Here is an 18,417-nt window from a genome sequence, read left to right as displayed (position 1 = left end):
TGATAATGAGACATAACAGTATGTTTAAACTTGCTTCTAACTTAATTGATGAGGCTGCTATTTCAATTGAAGGGACCGAATTTGTTAAAAAATCAATTGAAGAGTTGTTGGAGCAAGTTAAGGAATTAAATATTTCTGTTGGGCAATCTTCTATGAAAAGTTTAACCGGAGCTTCACATGAAAATCGTTATCTAGATCCTTATCAAGTGAAGACCAAAGGTAGTGGAAAACGTCTAATGTCATGGAGAGATAGGAAGGGAAAAAATAGACATTGCTCTATTTGTCGAAGTACTAAACATACTAAAAAATCTTGCACATCAGCTAGGTGCGTATTCATATATATTTATACCTTTTTATTATGTTTGGTTAGTTTGCTCAGTTTATATATATATTTGCTAGGTCAAAAGTTGTAGAAGCTGACGTTGACAATGCATTCACTCAATAAAGTTATTTGGTTGATGATTTATAGCTTGTAAGTTCTTCTTTCTATCTATAAAACTTGTACTAAATTTATTAAATCGATTACTTGAGACCGAACTCTGAATTTTTTTTTTTTTTTTTGCAGTTGCAGGTAACATAATGGTTGATAATTGAGGATTTTTATGATAAGAAGACCGGATAAACTGTTAAATTTTATTTATGTAACTATTTTTCTTTTAATGTGCTGGTTTGATATCAATTATGATTAATGACAGCTTATACTAAATGGTTAAGTGACTGCATATTCTAGATGATGCATAACCTATTTAACTATTTTGCATTTTAGATGATGGCCCATTATTTGTATCAATCACATTTCAATATACTGAGTTTTAAAATTGCCTTATATTTTTTTTACAATGATGATGGAGAGTGCTTCATTTAGTTGTTGCATAGATTGAAATGACTAAAAGGTTTGTTCCTCTCTTGTAACAAAAAATGAAGCACTTAAATTTACTATATTTGTCACAATGAATATTTTGAGAAAAGAATCAGAAATTGCTATTTGTATAATTGACATGAATTTTTTAGTCATTTACTATTTGTTACAAATGACTAAATGGCTCTGATTCTTTTTTAGCCATAAAGCCAAACAAGAAATTACTCAAAAGAATAAGAAAATAGATTTTCAATTTGGTAGTCTGTTTACTACAATGAATAACAACACATTACAAATATGATATTTTTTTTTGTTACAAGTACAAACATGATTTAAATCAACTATTACAGCAGCTCAAAAAGAATCAGAGCCTATTGAACTTAAATTTACTATTTGTTACAGTGAATATTTAAAGAAAACTTAGGGGCTCCATCCATCCCCAGCTTCTGAAACACTTGTCCTTCTTGGTCTACTAGCAGGCTGCATCCATCCCCAGCTTCTTGCTTAATTATGTCTTTAACCTCACAAAAAAAAAACTGGTAGTCTAGTCCCTCAATTTTGATCTAATGAATCAAGATCAGAGGATTAAAATGCTAATTTATATTCTAATTCCTAATACAGTAATTAAGCAACTCTAGATTTGTAACTAGGCATATTCAATCTAGATTGAAGTTCCATCACCAACCCTCCAAACTATCAAAGCAATAAAAAAAAAAGCATTTCTCTAGGAAAATTGCAACAATTTTCACCATTTTCAAGTGATTGCTGCTTGCAAATAACACAAATGATCTCATTAAGCAAGCAATCATGTCAAGCTGTGCTATATTACATTCTTCGCTGGAAATGGAGACTATGTGAAAGGTGTAGTTGCATTAGCCAAAGGGTTAAGGAAAGTCAAGAGCAAATACCCGCTTGAGGTGGCTATTTTTCCTAATGTGTTGTAGCATCACCAGAAAATATTGGTGAGTCAAGGTTCTACAGTGGAAGAGATTCTCAATGTTTATCCACAGGAGAATCAGACTCAATTTTCTATAGCTTATTATGATGTAATTTCATCAACAATTGACATGAATTTTTTTTCTAAACAAAAAGGAAAAATAATTTCAATCTAGAAATTTTTTGGAGTTCAATAGTAGAAATGGCTTAGCTACAGGGAAACCCTCACATGTAGGAATTACAGGGTCGGCTTCTCCTCTTCTCCTGCATTTTGCATCATCTACCTCCATAAACCTACTATTTTGTCTTCCTCACCGGAGCTAATTGGTTCGTCTTCCTCGCCGGAGCTAAATGGTTCGTCTTCCTCAAAAGTAACGACTGTGACACATCTTCTCTCTCTGTCTGTTGCTGTGTGATTCTAGGTATTAAAGGAATCGATTTCAACAAAGAAGAAGGAATTGAAGACTTGTGCAGCAGGAATCGAAGACTTCTCTCGTTCCTTCTCCAACGTTCACTTTTTTTCTTTTTTTTGTCAGTCTCCTATCAAAAACAGGTCGCTTACTTTTAGGGGTTATACATTAAAAAAATAATAAAATATATGTTATCTAATATTAAATTAAGTAATGTTATGGCCATAGGATTATAGTAGGATGAAATCAAACGGTGAAGGTCCAAACAGGAGTTGGTCATCAAGGGTGCAGTTGAACGGGACTGTTAATAGATAAAAGAGACCTGCTTCTATGACTATGAAAAAAAAGTGCAATCTAATTACAAAGTAACCATACTAATATGGGCCTATAAAAAAAACCACACTAATATGGGGGGATCAATACAAAATGGAAAACATTGTATGAAATAGAGAATATAATACTCATCTATAATCACATTAGATCGAGAACATCACCTAGTAATGCATTTCCAACATCATTTTTTTTAATCAGAGGAGGGTACATACATTATAAAGAACATGGTATATATAATAGAGTATCAATTTTTGTTACTCTTGATTCGGAAATTAGCATATTAATAGTATGTAAAAATGCTAAACTAAAGATGCAGCATAAAAATATTAAATTTCATGAAAGGAATCACATACATATTGGGTGATATAACACAAATTGTTTAATTTATTTTATTCGAGAAAAAATTGCATAACCAGACAAAATAGTATAACCTGATAATGCAGGTCAACAATAATTTAGCTGATGATACCAATCACTAAATGAACTATATAACACATATCAACTATACTGATAAAACATTTAAGTCCAGCAGTTGTCGAAAAGAAGTCGGACCAAGCAATAAGGCCAAAGCTAGCTATTAACCTCAGTAAATCAGTATCTGCAACCATAGTAATTAAGAGTAATAAAAAGTTATAAGAAATGACAATAGTAATTATATCTGTTTGTGCTAAAAAAAACCAAGCCAGGTTTCACAAACATTTACTTTTGCCATGATTGATAATGCAAAACAAAAATAGAAAAAGGGAATATGTTTGCATAAGAAAACAATGTGTAATTTGGCTAAAGATTCAGCTTTGCATCAGACAGTAAATCTCACCTGTAGCATGAAAATGAGGAAATGTGATTAAGGATGAGTAAATCTCACTCAAGGCTTTTCAGTTGGAAAACAGATGAAATTGAATTTTATAAGAAAATCGATAAGGTAAAAGAAAGTGATTGAGCATTGGAATGACAAGAATCAGAAGATCATAAGAAGCAAGGATGTGATCTTCAATGAGCATGTGTTGTACAAGGATAGCTTAGTAAAAGTTATACAAATCGATTCTGAAGTCAAGAAGGCAAAATCGATTATCCCTCAAGTCCAAGTGGATGTGCAAAGGCGAGGAAGTGAAATGGTGGCTACAAAGGAGGAGCCACCACACTTGAGATTGCATTGAGGAGATCCTCTAGAAGTAAGAATTTAGTTGATATGCTTACAAAGACAATGACTGCTGAAAAGTCGAAGCCATGCACATCTTAGGTTGGTCTTCAAGCTTGAGAAAAAGGTTTGAGCTACTACATTGGTGTGTACAGTTGGCGTGCATTGTTAAGAACATGTGAAGACTAATTGGATTAAGTTTTCAAGTGGGTGATTGTTGAAAATAGGAGATTATACGTTTTCTTTTGTTCATATTTATTTTGCTAACCTTGTTGCAAAGTAGGAAGAGTCATCTTGAACTTATTTATTTGAAGTTGGAGAATATAAAGCAACCTTTGTAATATTAGCTATAGCATGTAAAAGAATGATGTTTTATGTCCTACTATTTTCATTTTCATGCTGTATTTTCATATAATAAGATATAAAATGATATAAGCATTTATATCAATGAAGGGCTTGATTAGATGGAGGGTTTAGAGGGGTTAGTAAGGGTTGATAGAAACCCTTGTTTGGGAGGGGGAAGAGTTAGGGTCCGTTTGTTTTATCTGCTGTTTGCTGTTTCCTGTTACGGTTTGTTGTTTGCTGTTTGAAAAGGCTGCTGTTCCAAAAAGCAGAGATTCCCTGCTTTTATAAAAAGCTACTTTTCGGCTACAAAAGGCAAACAGGAGGTGTCTAACCAAACACCTTAAACTCTCATTTTCAAAGTGAAAAGGCAAACATGAGATCCAAAAGCAGTTACCAAACACCCCCTTAGTAATGGTTTCTACAAACCCATGTTTGGAACACAAAAAAAAATTAGAAGGGTAAGGGTTTAAAGGGGTTTTGAAGGATTTCTTTTTAAAAAATTCTGTTCAATTTTCAATCTTTCAATTTGGTGGGTTTGGAAGGGCTAAAAATTAGACTTCCTTCCCCCTCATTTCCTTTCCTTTTATCGATCATGTCAGACCTCGACTTCGCGCCGTTTGACGACGATTATGTCCGCGAGGTCTCTAACGAGGTCGAAGAGATGGTTGAGGAAGCTTCAACCAGCTCTCCTGGGTGTAATTCTCATCCCGCCGACTTCCTTCATCTGGCGAATACAACCGACGAGGGTTTAGGTTTTGACCCCAAAAAGTTGATTCCGCCACCTGTCCCAACCCCTCGTTTGTTACCAAAGAAGGACAGGTCGGGAAGTCTGGTTTGTCAAGAGACAATCGATGATTTGCGGGAGCATTATCCCTGGCTCCGAGGTCTCGAGACTATCATTCCTGGGGAGGATAGGGGACCGGGCGATTACCCAAAGGGATACTTCACTATTTTCGTGGCCCAGATTATCTGCGGCTTCACTTATCCGCTGGCGGATGAGATTGCTTCCGTCCTAGGCGGTTACGGAATCGCGCCCGGGCAATTGCATCCTAACGGCTTTGCCGATTTGACTCTGGACAAATTCTTGGCGGATTGTTTGGAGGTTCCCTTTTCGCCCAAAATCTTCTCCAAGCTCCACCATTTCAAAAGCTCGGCGGGGTATTTCACTTTCATCCGCCAGAGCGGATACTATGGTTTTGACGAGAAGCTGAACAAGATCCGCGAGTGGGATCGATCTTACTTTTTTATCAAGTTTAATGAGGAAAACCTGAACTTCCTTCGTTGCTGGAGCCGACCCAACGTAAAGAGTTTGAACTTCGGGTATCCCAGCAAGGAAGAATCCGCCGTTATCAAGTTCTTGAAGAGCACTCCTCCTTTTGTATGAACATACGATCAGGCCTTTCATATGCTAAGGAGCCGAGTAGCAATTGCGTACCGCGAGGGGGATCGCGTTGTCTATATTCCTTATCGCGTTTTTGTGCAAGGTACTTTTTATTTCCAAGTTGATGGTTTCTTTTAACCCTTTGCAGGGGTGATCCTTTATCTCAAATCGCTGCAGATCGGGAGGCTAAAGCCCTGGCGAGAAGAAAGAAGCGGATGACGGAAACCGCTTCCGTTGTAGGGGCGGATCCTTTTGGAGGGACGATTCCTTCTATTGGGGCGGCTTCCCCGGTTAGGGCTTCCGCTTCACAAGGTCCCGCTTCTGCCTCCGAGGATCTTCCTTCAACCAGGAAGCGGAAGATAAGTGCGGATACAGAGTCTTCTCGTTCTAAAAAAAAGAACACTTCTGTGTCCCTTACTGTTGGCGGCGCACCTGTATCCGCCTCGTCTAAAGGAAAGAGCAGTACCCCCATTCACGAGGTATCTTGATCTGCTCCCTCTCGTATTGCTACTTTTTCCTCATGAGCTATCTGCCGTTCTCTTGATATTTTTCTTTATGCTTTTGCAGCCAATCCCCGATATTAGCGGATGGTGGACTAGGACTTTCGGCCTGGCCGTGAACTTCTCTTGCAAGGATATTGTATCTTCCATATGCAATGTCCTCAGGCGACTTCCCTCTGCCTCCCGTGTGCGCGAGCAAGTACCGCTCCCTACTGCTGTGGAAGGGATCGAGAAGCGTTCTGTAGAGGTATATTATTGCTTTGTCCTTCGCTTTCAAATATCTTGTGTTCATCGTAACCGCATATTTCTATTCGCCCATTTTTATTTGTGAGACGTGTTATATGCAGATTATCAATTTCGCTGAGGGCATTCTCCGAAGGGATGCAGAGCGAGCCAAGGAGTTGGAAAGTCTTGGTACGGAATTGGCGACTCAGAAGTCGCTTTATGATGATGTCCAAGGGAAGGTGAAGGTCCTAGAGGGCACCTGTCAGAAGGCCGTGGGCGAGAAGGAGGCCCTTAAATCCCTTCAGGCCAAGTCCGATGAACTGCAAAAAGCCCTCGACGACCTAGCTGCTTTCAAGGAGGCCCAAAAGAAGAGGGTTGAGGAGATTTTGGCTGAAGATGGCGCCCGCATCTACTGGTATGGGGAGCGGATTCATGCGGCTTATGAGCACGGGCATCAGGGTCTAGTACTTAACCGCCCCAAAGTTCCCATCCCTGAAAAGGATTTAACTGGGGAGTGGGATAAGCTGGAAGCCGAGGATGCTGATATGGATGAGGTACTCTTCTTAGATTGGAAGAGTCTTCAGGATCCTCCGTTTAGCTGCGAGATCCCTATTCAGCCCGCGGAAGGAGAGGCACCCCAAGCCGTTTCTCAACCTGTGCAAGAGGTACCTCTCACCGAAGAGGTTACTGAAGCGGTTACCGATTCAAGGGTTGAGGATTCGCTTGAAGTAGATCCTCCTACCGGAGGAGATGAGGGAGTCGCCGCAGTCCAGGAGGGCATTAGGGGCGAAGGAGAGGAAGCTGTAGCATAGCTTAACTTATATTTGGACTTTTGTATGTAAAAACCATGTAACAAACCGCTCTGATATATATATTTTCTTTCGGTTGTTGCTTTTCATATGTGTGTGATTGTCACTTTTTTGCCCTTTATATGTGCCCTTTGTCCTTTTGCCGACTCCATATTTGTGTTTCTTCATAGCTAGGGTGGCCAGACCCTTTTTGCAATTTTGAGTACTCGTTTATTCGCTTAATTTTATGCCTTAACTTATAATTCTTCTTTCGAAAATAATCATAAGTTTTGATCATAAGGTTTTGCGAGTGATGCGTAATTATGCATCCGCCTTTCTTTAACAGGCAACACATTTATGTGTTTTTGATTTTAACCCTAAGGTTTTTTGCGAGTGATACGTAATCATGCATCCGCCTTTCTTTAAGAGGCAACACATTTATGTGTTTTTGATTTTAACCCTAAGGTTTTTTGCGAGTGATGCGTAATCATGCATCCGCCTTTCTTTAACAGGCAACACATTTATGTGTTTTTGATTTTAACCCTAAGGTTTTTTACGAGTGATGCGTAATCATGCGTCCGCCTTTCTTTAACAGGCAACACATTTATGTGTTTTTGTAAAGAATCCGCATTTTGTTGTAACATACTGAGTGAATGTAATAACTTTTATTGATGACGAGAAAAAGTTTATTACATATGTACACCAATTGTGCGGGATCGAAGCCTCATTAAAACCTTTTATCAGAAAACCCAGTGGGAAAAACTCATAAAAGGAAAAAGAGTACTCGTCATTTCCTCGAACTACTCGGCCTTTCTATATAGGCGTAGATTCTCTAGATTCCAGGTGCGCGGGAGCTTCTTTCCACTCATTTCTTTTATTTCGAAAGTGGCCGGTCCCATCTTCTTGGATACTTTGTATGGCCCGATCCAGTTGACGCCTAGCTTGCGTTTGCCATCTCTAGACTGTATTTTATCTGCTTTTTTCAAGACCAAGTCGTTTTCGTTGATCATTACTTTTCGCACTCTTCTGTCGTGGTATTTCTTGATTCTATTGCGGTACATTGCCATTCGCATGTAAGCTTTTTCTCTTCGTTCCTCCACAGAATCCAAAGCATCTCTGATGTTGATAGGATTTTGTGTGTCACAATAATAAATTGTCCGATCTGTGGGCGACTTGATTTCAACAGGTAGGACTGCTTCGGCTCCATAAACTAGCGAGAAAGGTGTTTCGCCTGTTGCTGCCTTTACAGAGGTTTTGTATGCCCATAACATATGGGGTATCTCATCCGCCCAACTTGTTTTTTTTGTCACCTAGCCGCTTCTTGATGCCTTGAACCATGGCCCTATTGGTAACCTCCGTCATATCATTTGATTGGGGATGGTTTACAGAAGAAAAATGATTCTTGATTCCCATGCTTTCGCAGTATGTTTTGAACTTGGCACAGTTGAACTGGGTGCCATTGTCGGTTATAAGCTTCTGCGGGATCCCAAATCGCATGATAATGTTCTCTCGTAAGAACTCGATCATTCGCTCAGGTGTTTGTGCGGTTACTGCCTCCGCTTCTACCCATTTGCTGAAGTGGTCCACTGCGACTATCAAATACTTCCTTTTCTTTGTTGTTTCTGGGAATGGACCCACTATATCAATTCCCCATGTTGCGAATGGCCACGCCGTCATTATAGTGATTTGTTCAGCTCCGGGAACATGCTTTTCATTCGCATGGATTTGACAGTTGTGACATTCCGCAGCCATCTTCTGGGAATCTTCCACCACCTTGGGCCAGTAGTATCCCATCAGTTTGACCTTTCTTGCCAATGCCGCCGAAGCTTCGTGCGCGCCACAAATTCCTTCGTGTAGTTCTCGCAGCACATAGTCTCTTTCATTGCGACTAACGCATTTCAACCATGGACATGTGTACGATTTCCGATACAAAGTTCCATCCCGCATTGAATATCGTGCCGACTGTCCAATTATTTTTCTAGCTAAGCTCTTATCAACCGGCAAATCTCCCTGCTCCAGATATTGACGGATTGGCATCCGCCAATCTTCATCGTCTTCCAGTTCCTCGATGATCATAATCTGATCAACCTCGAATGCTGGTGGCGATTTTATTTTCAAGCTGCATGCTTTTTGACTCCATGGTTCTCTACTTGCCGTTGCTTTTGCCAATTCGTCAGCTTTTGCATTTTGGCCTCATGGAACATGCACCATCTCCCAAACGACTCCCTGATGGTATTTTACTAGCTCCTCCTGTTTCACCAGATAATTTTTTGTGATCTGGTTTATCATGAGTTTGGAATCGCTGTAGATTACCACTCTTTCTGGGGTGAGTTCATTGAGCAACCTCAATCCACATATCATAGCCTCGTATTCTGCGACATTATTGGTAGTTTTGAAAGTTAATTTTGCTGCATAATACAGGCGGATAACCTCCGGACCTTTGATGACGATTCCTAGCCCAGCTCCGTCTGCAGATAAGGCCTCATCTGTGTACATGCTCCACTCTTCTTTTTGTGCCTTTGGACATTCATCATCATCCCAGGTGAATTCGTTCACGAAGTCGGCGAGCACTTGGCTCTTTAGCGCTGGTCTTCCTTCATAGCGGATATCGTATTCGCCCAGGCGAATTGACCATTCCATCAACCGGCCGGATGCGTCAGGTTTCTGCAGTACCTTTCGCATTGGGATGCCAGTTCTCACAATGACAGTATGCGCCTGAAAATATGGTTTCAATCTAGTCGCCGTGGTTATCACCGCGAGGGCCATTTTGTCCAACTTCGAATACCGGAGTTCTGCGTCCTTCAAGACTTTGCTCACGTAGTATACTGGATATTGTTTCCCTTCTTCTTCTCGCACCATCACAGTGCATATCGCCATGCTGGTGACGGATACATAAAGAAACAAATCTTCTCCGTCTTCCGGCCTGCTCATTAAGGGCGGATAACATAGTAATCGCTTTATCCCCTCAAATGCTTCTTGACAATCCGGCGTCCATTCAAAGGACTTGGATTTTTTGATGGCATTGTAGAAAGGTAGACATCGCCTAGCTGAGCATGATATGAATCGCCCTAATGCCACCAACCGTCCATTTAGTCTGTGTACTTCTCTTATGCTCCTCGGCGTTTTCATCTCCATTACTGCTTTAACCTTCTCGGGATTCGCCTCAACTCCCTTGCCGCTAACAATGAAACCCAGGAACTTTCCCGCTCTTGCTCCGAATGTGCATTTCTCTGGGTTCAATTTGAGGCCATATTTGATTAGCACTTCCAGGATTTCTTTGATATCCTGCGGGTGGTCTTGCATTTTCTTGCTTTTGATGATCATGTCATCAACGTAGATCGAGAAGTTCTCGCCGGATTTGTCTGAAAATATCTTGTTCATCATCCTCTGGTATGTTGCTCCCGCGTTTTTCAATTCAAAGGGCATCACCTTGAAGCAATAAGTCGCCTGGTGAGTTATGAACGATGTTTTGATTTCATCCGCCTTCTCCATGGGTATCTGATTGTAACTGGATTTCACGTCGGTGAATGATAAAGCTTCATATCCTGCAGTTCCATCTACCAATATATCAATGTTAGGAAGCGGATACATATCCTTCGGACATGCCTTGTTCAGATCTTTGAAGTCGACGCACATTCTGTATGTTCCATTTGGCTTTTTGACTAGCACCACATTGGCTAACCACTCCGGATAGGTGACTTATCGAATTGCATCTGACTTTAGCAAATCCGCCACTGCTTTTTCAATCGCCTTTTGCCGTTCAGGAGCATGTCCTCTCTTTTTCTGTCGCACTGGGGTTGCACCTTTGTCTACATTCAAACGATGGATTGCTACGTCTGGACTTATTCCTTTCAGTATTTCATTTGGGGCGGCAAATGCCGACTCACATTGGACCAGCACCTCGGCAATGGCTTTCTTCGTTTCTTCGGGGAGGCCCGTCGCTATTCGCACATTTTTGTCGCTTGAGATGGCGAATAGTTCCGTTTCTCCCAATGCTTCCGCTGGCAACTTCTCCTCTACCCTATCTTCCTCGTCTGGCTTTGGTTCAAGTGACAATGTATAGGCCTGTTGAGATACAAGTTGATCACCTTCAACTATGACTCGCCCTTGGTGCGTTGGTAAATGTAATGTTAAATGCTTCATTGAGATGAGCGACTCCGTTTCTGACAGGAATGGGCGTCCCAGAATTATGTTGTAGGCCAATGGGAGATCAACAATTGCGAATTCTAAATCACCTCGCCATTTTAGCTTTTTATCGCCCATTTCTGCCTCCAACACCACCTGTCCACTTGTTTGAGAGGATTGACCCCCAAAACCTGTTAGATCCATGAATGTATGTTCCACTCGCTCGTCATTAATTCCCAATTTGTTGAATGCAGTCCGAGTAATAACATTACAAGAACTGCCAGTATCAATAAGGACCCGCTTGACGTCCCATCCTTCTACAGCCATTGTAATCACCAAAGCATCCGCATGCGGCTCCGTGATTCGCGCGAATGAGTAATTGATGGCATCCCCCCTATGAGTGTTGCTTTTTCGCTGTTCACGGCGAGCTCTTTTTGTTGGAGGCTCATAGATCCCGCCGGCTATCACGTTTATCACTCCTTTTTTCTGCTTCTTTTCGGGCCTTGCCTCTTGTTGATGTGGTAACGTTGCTTTCTCGTCACTAGTCTCCTTTCGTACAAATTGATTCAGCTTGCCCCTTTCGATCAGCTTTTCAATCTCCTTCTTCAATTCATAGCAATCGTTCGTGTCGTGGCCGTTCAGTCTGTGGAACCTGCAATATTTGTTAGGATGTCGCCCCAAACTGGTTCGACCTTTTACCTCGGGGAACCGCACATCCTTCTTCAGGGGGCTCTTTTCGATCCAAAGTAACACCTCCTGGCGAGTCGTGTTTAATGGTGTCTGATATCCGCCACTTTGAAAGGGGCGATCGCCTCTTCGAACAAAATTACTTTTGGACTGGGTCTGGCGCCGATTGTCCGAAGTGGATCTAGCGGCATCTCTTTCTCGCCGGGTTTGAGCCCTATGTTCCCTATTGACATCATCCACTTCCATGAATTCCTTTGCTATTTTCATGAGTTCGGCCACTGTGCCCGGCTTGTTGCGGATGATTTCCTCCCGCATACTCCAATCTGTGGTTCCATCTGCCATGATGTTGCGGATGCTCACGATATCCGGGTTTTGCAATCGCACCAGAATATCGTTGAATGCGACAACAAATTCCCTTAGGGAATTATAGTTCCGCTGTTTGATCTCCTTCAGCTGCCTATCCGTCACATCCGCTGCTTTACAGCCCACAAATTTCGCACAGAAATCCCGACTATATTGATGCCAATTGTGAATAGATTCTGCGGGTAAAGATCGAAACCAATCAGATGCGGCTCGGCCCAAAGTTGTCGAGAATAACCTGCAAATGATGCTTTCACTCGCTCCTGCAACATCCATTAGTTCTCTGTAGTTCCTGACATGAGCCTCAGGATCAGAATTTGGATCCCCATAGTATTTATGTATCGCGGGCGCTTTGATTCTGTGATCTGGAATGAATTCCCGCAACGAAGGGGCAAAAGGTGAATCGCTCTGGACCTCTGCTCTCGGCCTAGGCGAGTACCCCATTCGCTCCATCATGCTTCGTAATTGATCTTCTAAGTCAACATCGGCTATTCGCCGGACTTCTTCCATCCGCTGCTGGTGAATTCTGGGTGGCATCCATCCGCCCATCGGTGTTGAGACGTGTGCCTGTTGGGGGACTAACCGCTGTCCCGTTATAGGATCAAAGTTCCATGTGTGCTCTCGCCCAGGAGTCATCAACTCCGAATGTCTGTGAGGAAAAGGTTCCACTTGCTGTAGCGGAAGAGTGCGTTGCACTCCTGGCAACGGTTGGGATGACTGCCAGGTCGGATGTATCGTCGTAATGAGATCTGGGTGCGAGTAGTTGCTCGGGTGGCTGTGTGGGTTTGTGCGACTACTCTGGCCCACTTGATTTGGCGCCTGAGATGGCTGCGGGAGGGCCGATATGACAGGGATAGTCGGTGATTGTGTTGAGATAACCACAGGTTCCTGAGGAGCAGCCGCCACGGCGGTATTGTGTTCGGCGAGGGCAGTTAGTAAATTAATCATTCGATCTCCAGCCGCCTGGCTCATGTTCGAAGCCAAGACTTGTCCTGCCATCTGCACGAAATCACTATTGGACATTTCCATCTCAGTTTGCACTTGGACTTCCAATAAGGGACTCAATTGTCCCGAAGGACCCGATGAGCTAGGCACCACAGGCTGTGTACTTGCAGGTTGCGAATTCGCAATCCGTGGTCCCCTGGAGTTCATACTGGTTGATCTAGTGGTAACGCCGGTCGTTCGTGATGGTTCTGACATGTTCTTCGCGTACCTTTAACCAAATGTTGGTAAAAAAGGTCCACGTTCACCGCACCAATGATAACTTGCTGGATCCGCTTTGATATTCTTTGCCGGAGTTACCTGCAAAACAAAACCGGAGACAGGATCTCCGGGAAAACTCTCCGACGATCAAGTCAGTTTTTGTAAGAATGAGTCTATAATTTAGCAATAGCTTTGTGGGAAAAAATGTGAACGTACCTCCCCCCTTATTCTTAAGGCCTTTTATAGGTGTTTTTTGGGTAACCGCCGAGGGCGATTACTCCTTAGTGGGCCACGTTCTGAGGGCGGTTACCCCTTTTTAGGCCATGTCCCTTTCGTGGCTTTCATGGCAACGAACGTGGTTCTGAGTGGGAGTCTTGACGCTCCGTTTAGGAATTCGGGGCGGTTTACTCGCTGCGTCCGCTTCCTTCATTCGGGTCCCGTCCAATCTTAACCCATGGGGCTTTAATATGGGCTGGGCTTGCGAAATGAATATAACCCGTTTTGGGCTTCGCGGGTTATCAATTATATATCCTGAAGGATCTGCTTTTCAAAATTATATCTTTGAATCTTTTACAATATCTACCTGGTGAATGAAAATTTAAATACTGCCTGGTTCTACATTTAATTCTGTCATCAATTTGTCCATGTGTGCAACCATAAAGAATCACATTTAGATGCAGTAACATACCACTGAGAAGATTTAGTTGGGCATATTTTAAAGTCTGTTATGGATAGCTACACTGGCATGTTTGTTAGTTTTTTTATTGATTAACTTAACAGAATCATTTTTCACGATGCTTGCATGCAGGATACCTCTTCATCTACCAAAGACGGTTGGAGTAAGCATAGATATCTCAATAAAAGGAGGAAGAGGCTTGATCTTGGACCAGAGACTAGGATTAGTGATACTGATGCCAACTCTAAGCCAAATGAGACCTTGTCCACAAAAAAGTTTATAAGTGATGAAGAAAATGCGCTGCCCACTCAGTTTGGGAAGAAGAGCATACTGAAATGCAGTAAAAAATCCAAGTTGGGCCAAAGCTTTTCCAAACCTTCTGCAACTGAAGGTTCGTCTGAGATTAAACCATTTGATATCTGCCTGCCAAAATGCATAAATACTGGTATTTTAAAATCTTCATCACATGAATCATACGAGGAAGAGCAGATTGTGGGTTGCACCATTCCAGAGAGTCGTCGGCAAGTTTTGCAGCCAGGGATGGTCCTATTAAAGCATTACATAACCCATAATCGCCAGGTACTTCTTTCTAGTTAACAGGTTCTCTTGCTCTGATAATTATGTCTTTTTTTTCTTTGTACCACTTCAAGATGGAAATGGTAGTTGAAGAACTATTCTGATGTTATTCAATTTAAGATGTGTGATTGTATGAGAAGTCTAATGAAACTGTTAACGAGGGGCATTTATTGGCATTTTGTCATCCAGTGCTTGTTCTAAGAACTGAATGGAGTCTATTGAATACGATGGTGTTGTGACAAGTAAAAACTCTACACTGGATTTCTCATTTACTAACTATTTATCCAGGTTAAGAGTTTTAATTTAATTATGCTTGTGATATCTCTATATTTTATCATTTGACATTTTCTTATCCTGTAATTGTTACTGTCTAACTTTTGACCATCATAATGTTTCAGGTGAAAATAGTGAATACTTGTCGTGAACTTGGTTTGGGCCCCGGTGGATTTTATAGACCTGGCTACCAAGGTGGAGGAAAACTTCATCTACACATGATGTGTCTAGGTCTGAACTGGGATCCTAATACGAGAAAATATGAAGATGAACGACCAATAGATGGTTGTAAGCCACCTGGTATTCCTTATCAATTCAAGAAATTGGTTAAAAAAGCAATCCGAGATGCACACACCCTTATAAGAGAAGATTCTGAACTAAGTGATGCTGAAGACATGCTACCTACTATGTCTCCAAACATTTGCATTGCCAATTTTTATACGGAAACTGGACGGCTTGGGCTCCATCAGGTGTGCTTCTGTTCCGTATCCCCCGTTTTATAATTCTTACATAAATAAATTCCTTAATATGTTTCGTGGATTTTATGGAAAGCTATTTTCTCATCGTTTTTAATTATGCCAGTGACTCAACGTAATTATCATTTGCAGGAACTAGGTAAATGGTTCTGGAAATAGTTGGGATTTTAAAGATTAATCTATACACTTTTTGTTGAATATTTTCATGTATACCTGTTCTGCAATATAATTACGTTCTCATATAATTTTGTGAAAATATTTTGCCAAAGGTCAAACTAAATAGTAAATAATTTTCTGTAAAAATATTAAACTATATACCACTCCCTCCGTTTTCTACTATAAGTCTTTTAAGGTTTTCAATTTGGTCATTTTTATGTGGTTTTGTATTAACAATGTGCTTTTGGTTATACCTTCTCAAATTTGCCATTTTTTCATGGTAAGAGAGAGGCTTAGTGTTAATTCATATAATCTTAATTACAAATATAACTTTTGCATAAAGTATATAGATTTAGAAAATAAGTATTAAAGGTAGATTAATCATTTTAATAATCAAATTAATATTGTATTGGTATTGAGAAAAAAACCTTAAACGACATAGAGAAAAATCCGGATGGAGAACTTCACATGCTGACAAGCCATGATGGATCTTTTGGGAGTTGAATTAAGCACCCAAAGATGCTCTACACATGAAATTTGCTTTTTACAATGCCTCATGTGTTATGAGCATTATGCTATTCGAGGCTTTTCTTGAAATACCAGTTAGCTTCTAGATTTGATTGGTTAATTTTATTGAGATCAGAGAAATGAATATGGTAAGAGGCTATTTCTTCAATTGCAAGTCAACTTTAACTTTTAGAAGTTTTTACAAAAAAAAAATGTTTTTGTGTCGCATATCTATATTTTTAGGAAACTGAAAATTCATTTCTTAAAATAAAATTATGTTTTAAGCAATCCTTTGAGCAGGTTATCATGTGCTGTTCATATCACATTGAATCTCTAATTCTTTTTAGATCATCTTCTTAAATCTCTCAAAACGAAAAGAAAAAAAAACAAACTTCTTACATCTTATGTAACTTATATGGACTATATAATATTGTATACATACAAGTGTTTGGATGGATGGTCCATAAACTTGATGAAAGGGAATAAATAATTCTTGGCACTGACTGTTGGTGATTGTAGGATCGTGATGAAAGTGCAGAAAGTCTTGCAAAAGGATTACCAGTTGTGTCATTCTCTGTGGGGGACTCTGCAGAATTCATGTATGGAGAAGAGAGGGATGTGAAGAAAGCAAAGAAAATAGTATTGGAATCAGGAGATGTGTTAATATTTGGTGGTAAATCTAGGGATATACATCATGGAATTAGTTGTATCATCCCAAACTCCACCCCACACTCTCTTTTACAACAAACTGGTATTCGAACCGGACGTCTTAACCTAACCTTCAGGCGGTTCTGAAAGCGTCCTGTCCTGTCCAATGATGTGGTTGTCATTTTAGTGCAACAGATTTAATGGGGATAATGTTTTACTTGGAAGTAGGTTAGTGTCATTTCACATTTGCAAATTGCATCCTTTTGGTCTATAAGTTAGTACACATTGGTCTCCAACACCACCCTTGAAGAATAGTGGTGCAGCCTGGGTAAAAGTTAAAAGTTGGTCTAAGTGATAGTTAATGACTTATCCATAACCCCGTGCTATCATGTTCGAACCTATATTTCCTCAGTTTTTATCCAATTGTAACCTTTTCATTTAAATCCCTCTTAAATCAAAATGTGTTTTTATCCAATTATTATTTTTCCCCCTTAACCCCCTTAAATCAGGATGGATTTTGCAATTAAATACAAATTTAATAAACTAATTAATCATTTCAATCTTAATTTATCGAAATAGATGGTTAAAACCATTCATGGTGGGGCGATTCCAACTACTGGGGATCGAAGCCATCTATGATAGAGGTGGTTCGGTGGGAGCTAGGTCCTCCTGTATTCGCGGCTCTATCGACGCCCATTTGATTAATATTATGCAACTTAAATGTATATATGTACAACAAGTTATGATCATAGAGACATGCTTTACTACATATTCGAACACTTCGCTGATACAGATTGAAAGCGATAAATGAAGGTTTTAATCGTAAACCAACAAAGAGGTTCTTCTCTAGCTAAACTAGAAGGAGTGAATCCCAATAACAAGGTATAAACCTTAAGTTCTCAAAGAGAAATGATGTTTGATTGATAAAAATTGTTACATCCTTACAAAATGAGGGTTTAAATACCTCTTACTAATAATAATAAAAGACAAGGACTACACCTACTAGGGTTCCGATAAGGCTATCCATAAAAGGGTAAAATGGGTGATACGTGATAGGGGTCAAAAACCCCTATCTTTGGTTACGGTTTTAGGACGGGTTTTAGCTTTATTTAGTTAATAAGCGAGCATTTCTCGCATTTAAATGCTTTTGTGTGAGTTAGTTAGGAATTGGAAACGTTTTATTTATTTTTCGTTGTTTAGGCTCGTTTTATGACCAATCTAGGCAATTACGGCCAAAATAGCATGCATAGTATAATTCCGTTATCTTTTGAAGCTAATTGGTCCGTCAAAAGTCGCACCAAACGAAGCGTTTGCTCAAAATAAGCGATTGACGGATCAATTTAGCCTTTGGACTAATGTTATCTGGAGTTTCTGTACGTGTGCAGATATAAGTTCGGACGAAAAAAGGCATCGACGGCAGTCGGCAAGCACGCGGGGGCATACCGGGCAAAAATGCTCGACGAGCGGGCCTCCGTAGGCCATGCCTGCTCGCCGAGCAGGCCGCCAGGCGCCTGCTCGCCGAGCAGGGCGCTGCTCGCCGCGAGTAGCGCCTGCTCGGCGAGCAGACCTGCGGGAATTGGTCAAAAAGACCAATTCCGCCCCCACGAAGCCACGATGGACCCCACGACTTCCTACATCAATAAGGACACGAAAATAGGTCAAAAAGAGGGCCGAGCCACGCCTATAAATAGAGTTTTTCCAATGTAAATTAGTATCTTTTATCTTTGTAATTTTCTTAGCTTTTCCTCTTGAGAAATCCTCTCCACCTCCTCCATATCCTTCAAACCTCCATTGAAGACATCTCCGAAGCTCCGT

General features: G+C 40.8%; 1 protein-coding gene across 1 annotated transcript; it reads left to right on the top strand.

The window, feature by feature from the left end:
* Positions 1–14,169: 14,169 nt before the first annotated feature.
* On the top strand, positions 14,170–17,006 carry LOC136207077 (uncharacterized). Its single transcript, XM_065998349.1, has 3 exons — positions 14,170–14,545; positions 14,941–15,285; positions 16,474–17,006. Exons 1-3 carry the CDS (start codon positions 14,507–14,509, stop codon positions 16,747–16,749), a joined length of 660 nt encoding a protein of 219 aa, XP_065854421.1. The 5' UTR covers positions 14,170–14,506; the 3' UTR covers positions 16,750–17,006.
* The last annotated feature ends 1,411 nt before the right edge of the window (positions 17,007–18,417 follow it).

Source organism: Euphorbia lathyris, chromosome 9 (assembly GCF_963576675.1).
Source record: "Euphorbia lathyris chromosome 9, ddEupLath1.1, whole genome shotgun sequence".
NCBI classification, from domain to species: domain Eukaryota; kingdom Viridiplantae; phylum Streptophyta; class Magnoliopsida; order Malpighiales; family Euphorbiaceae; genus Euphorbia; species Euphorbia lathyris.
This window is presented reverse-complemented; position numbering and strand designations above follow the sequence as displayed.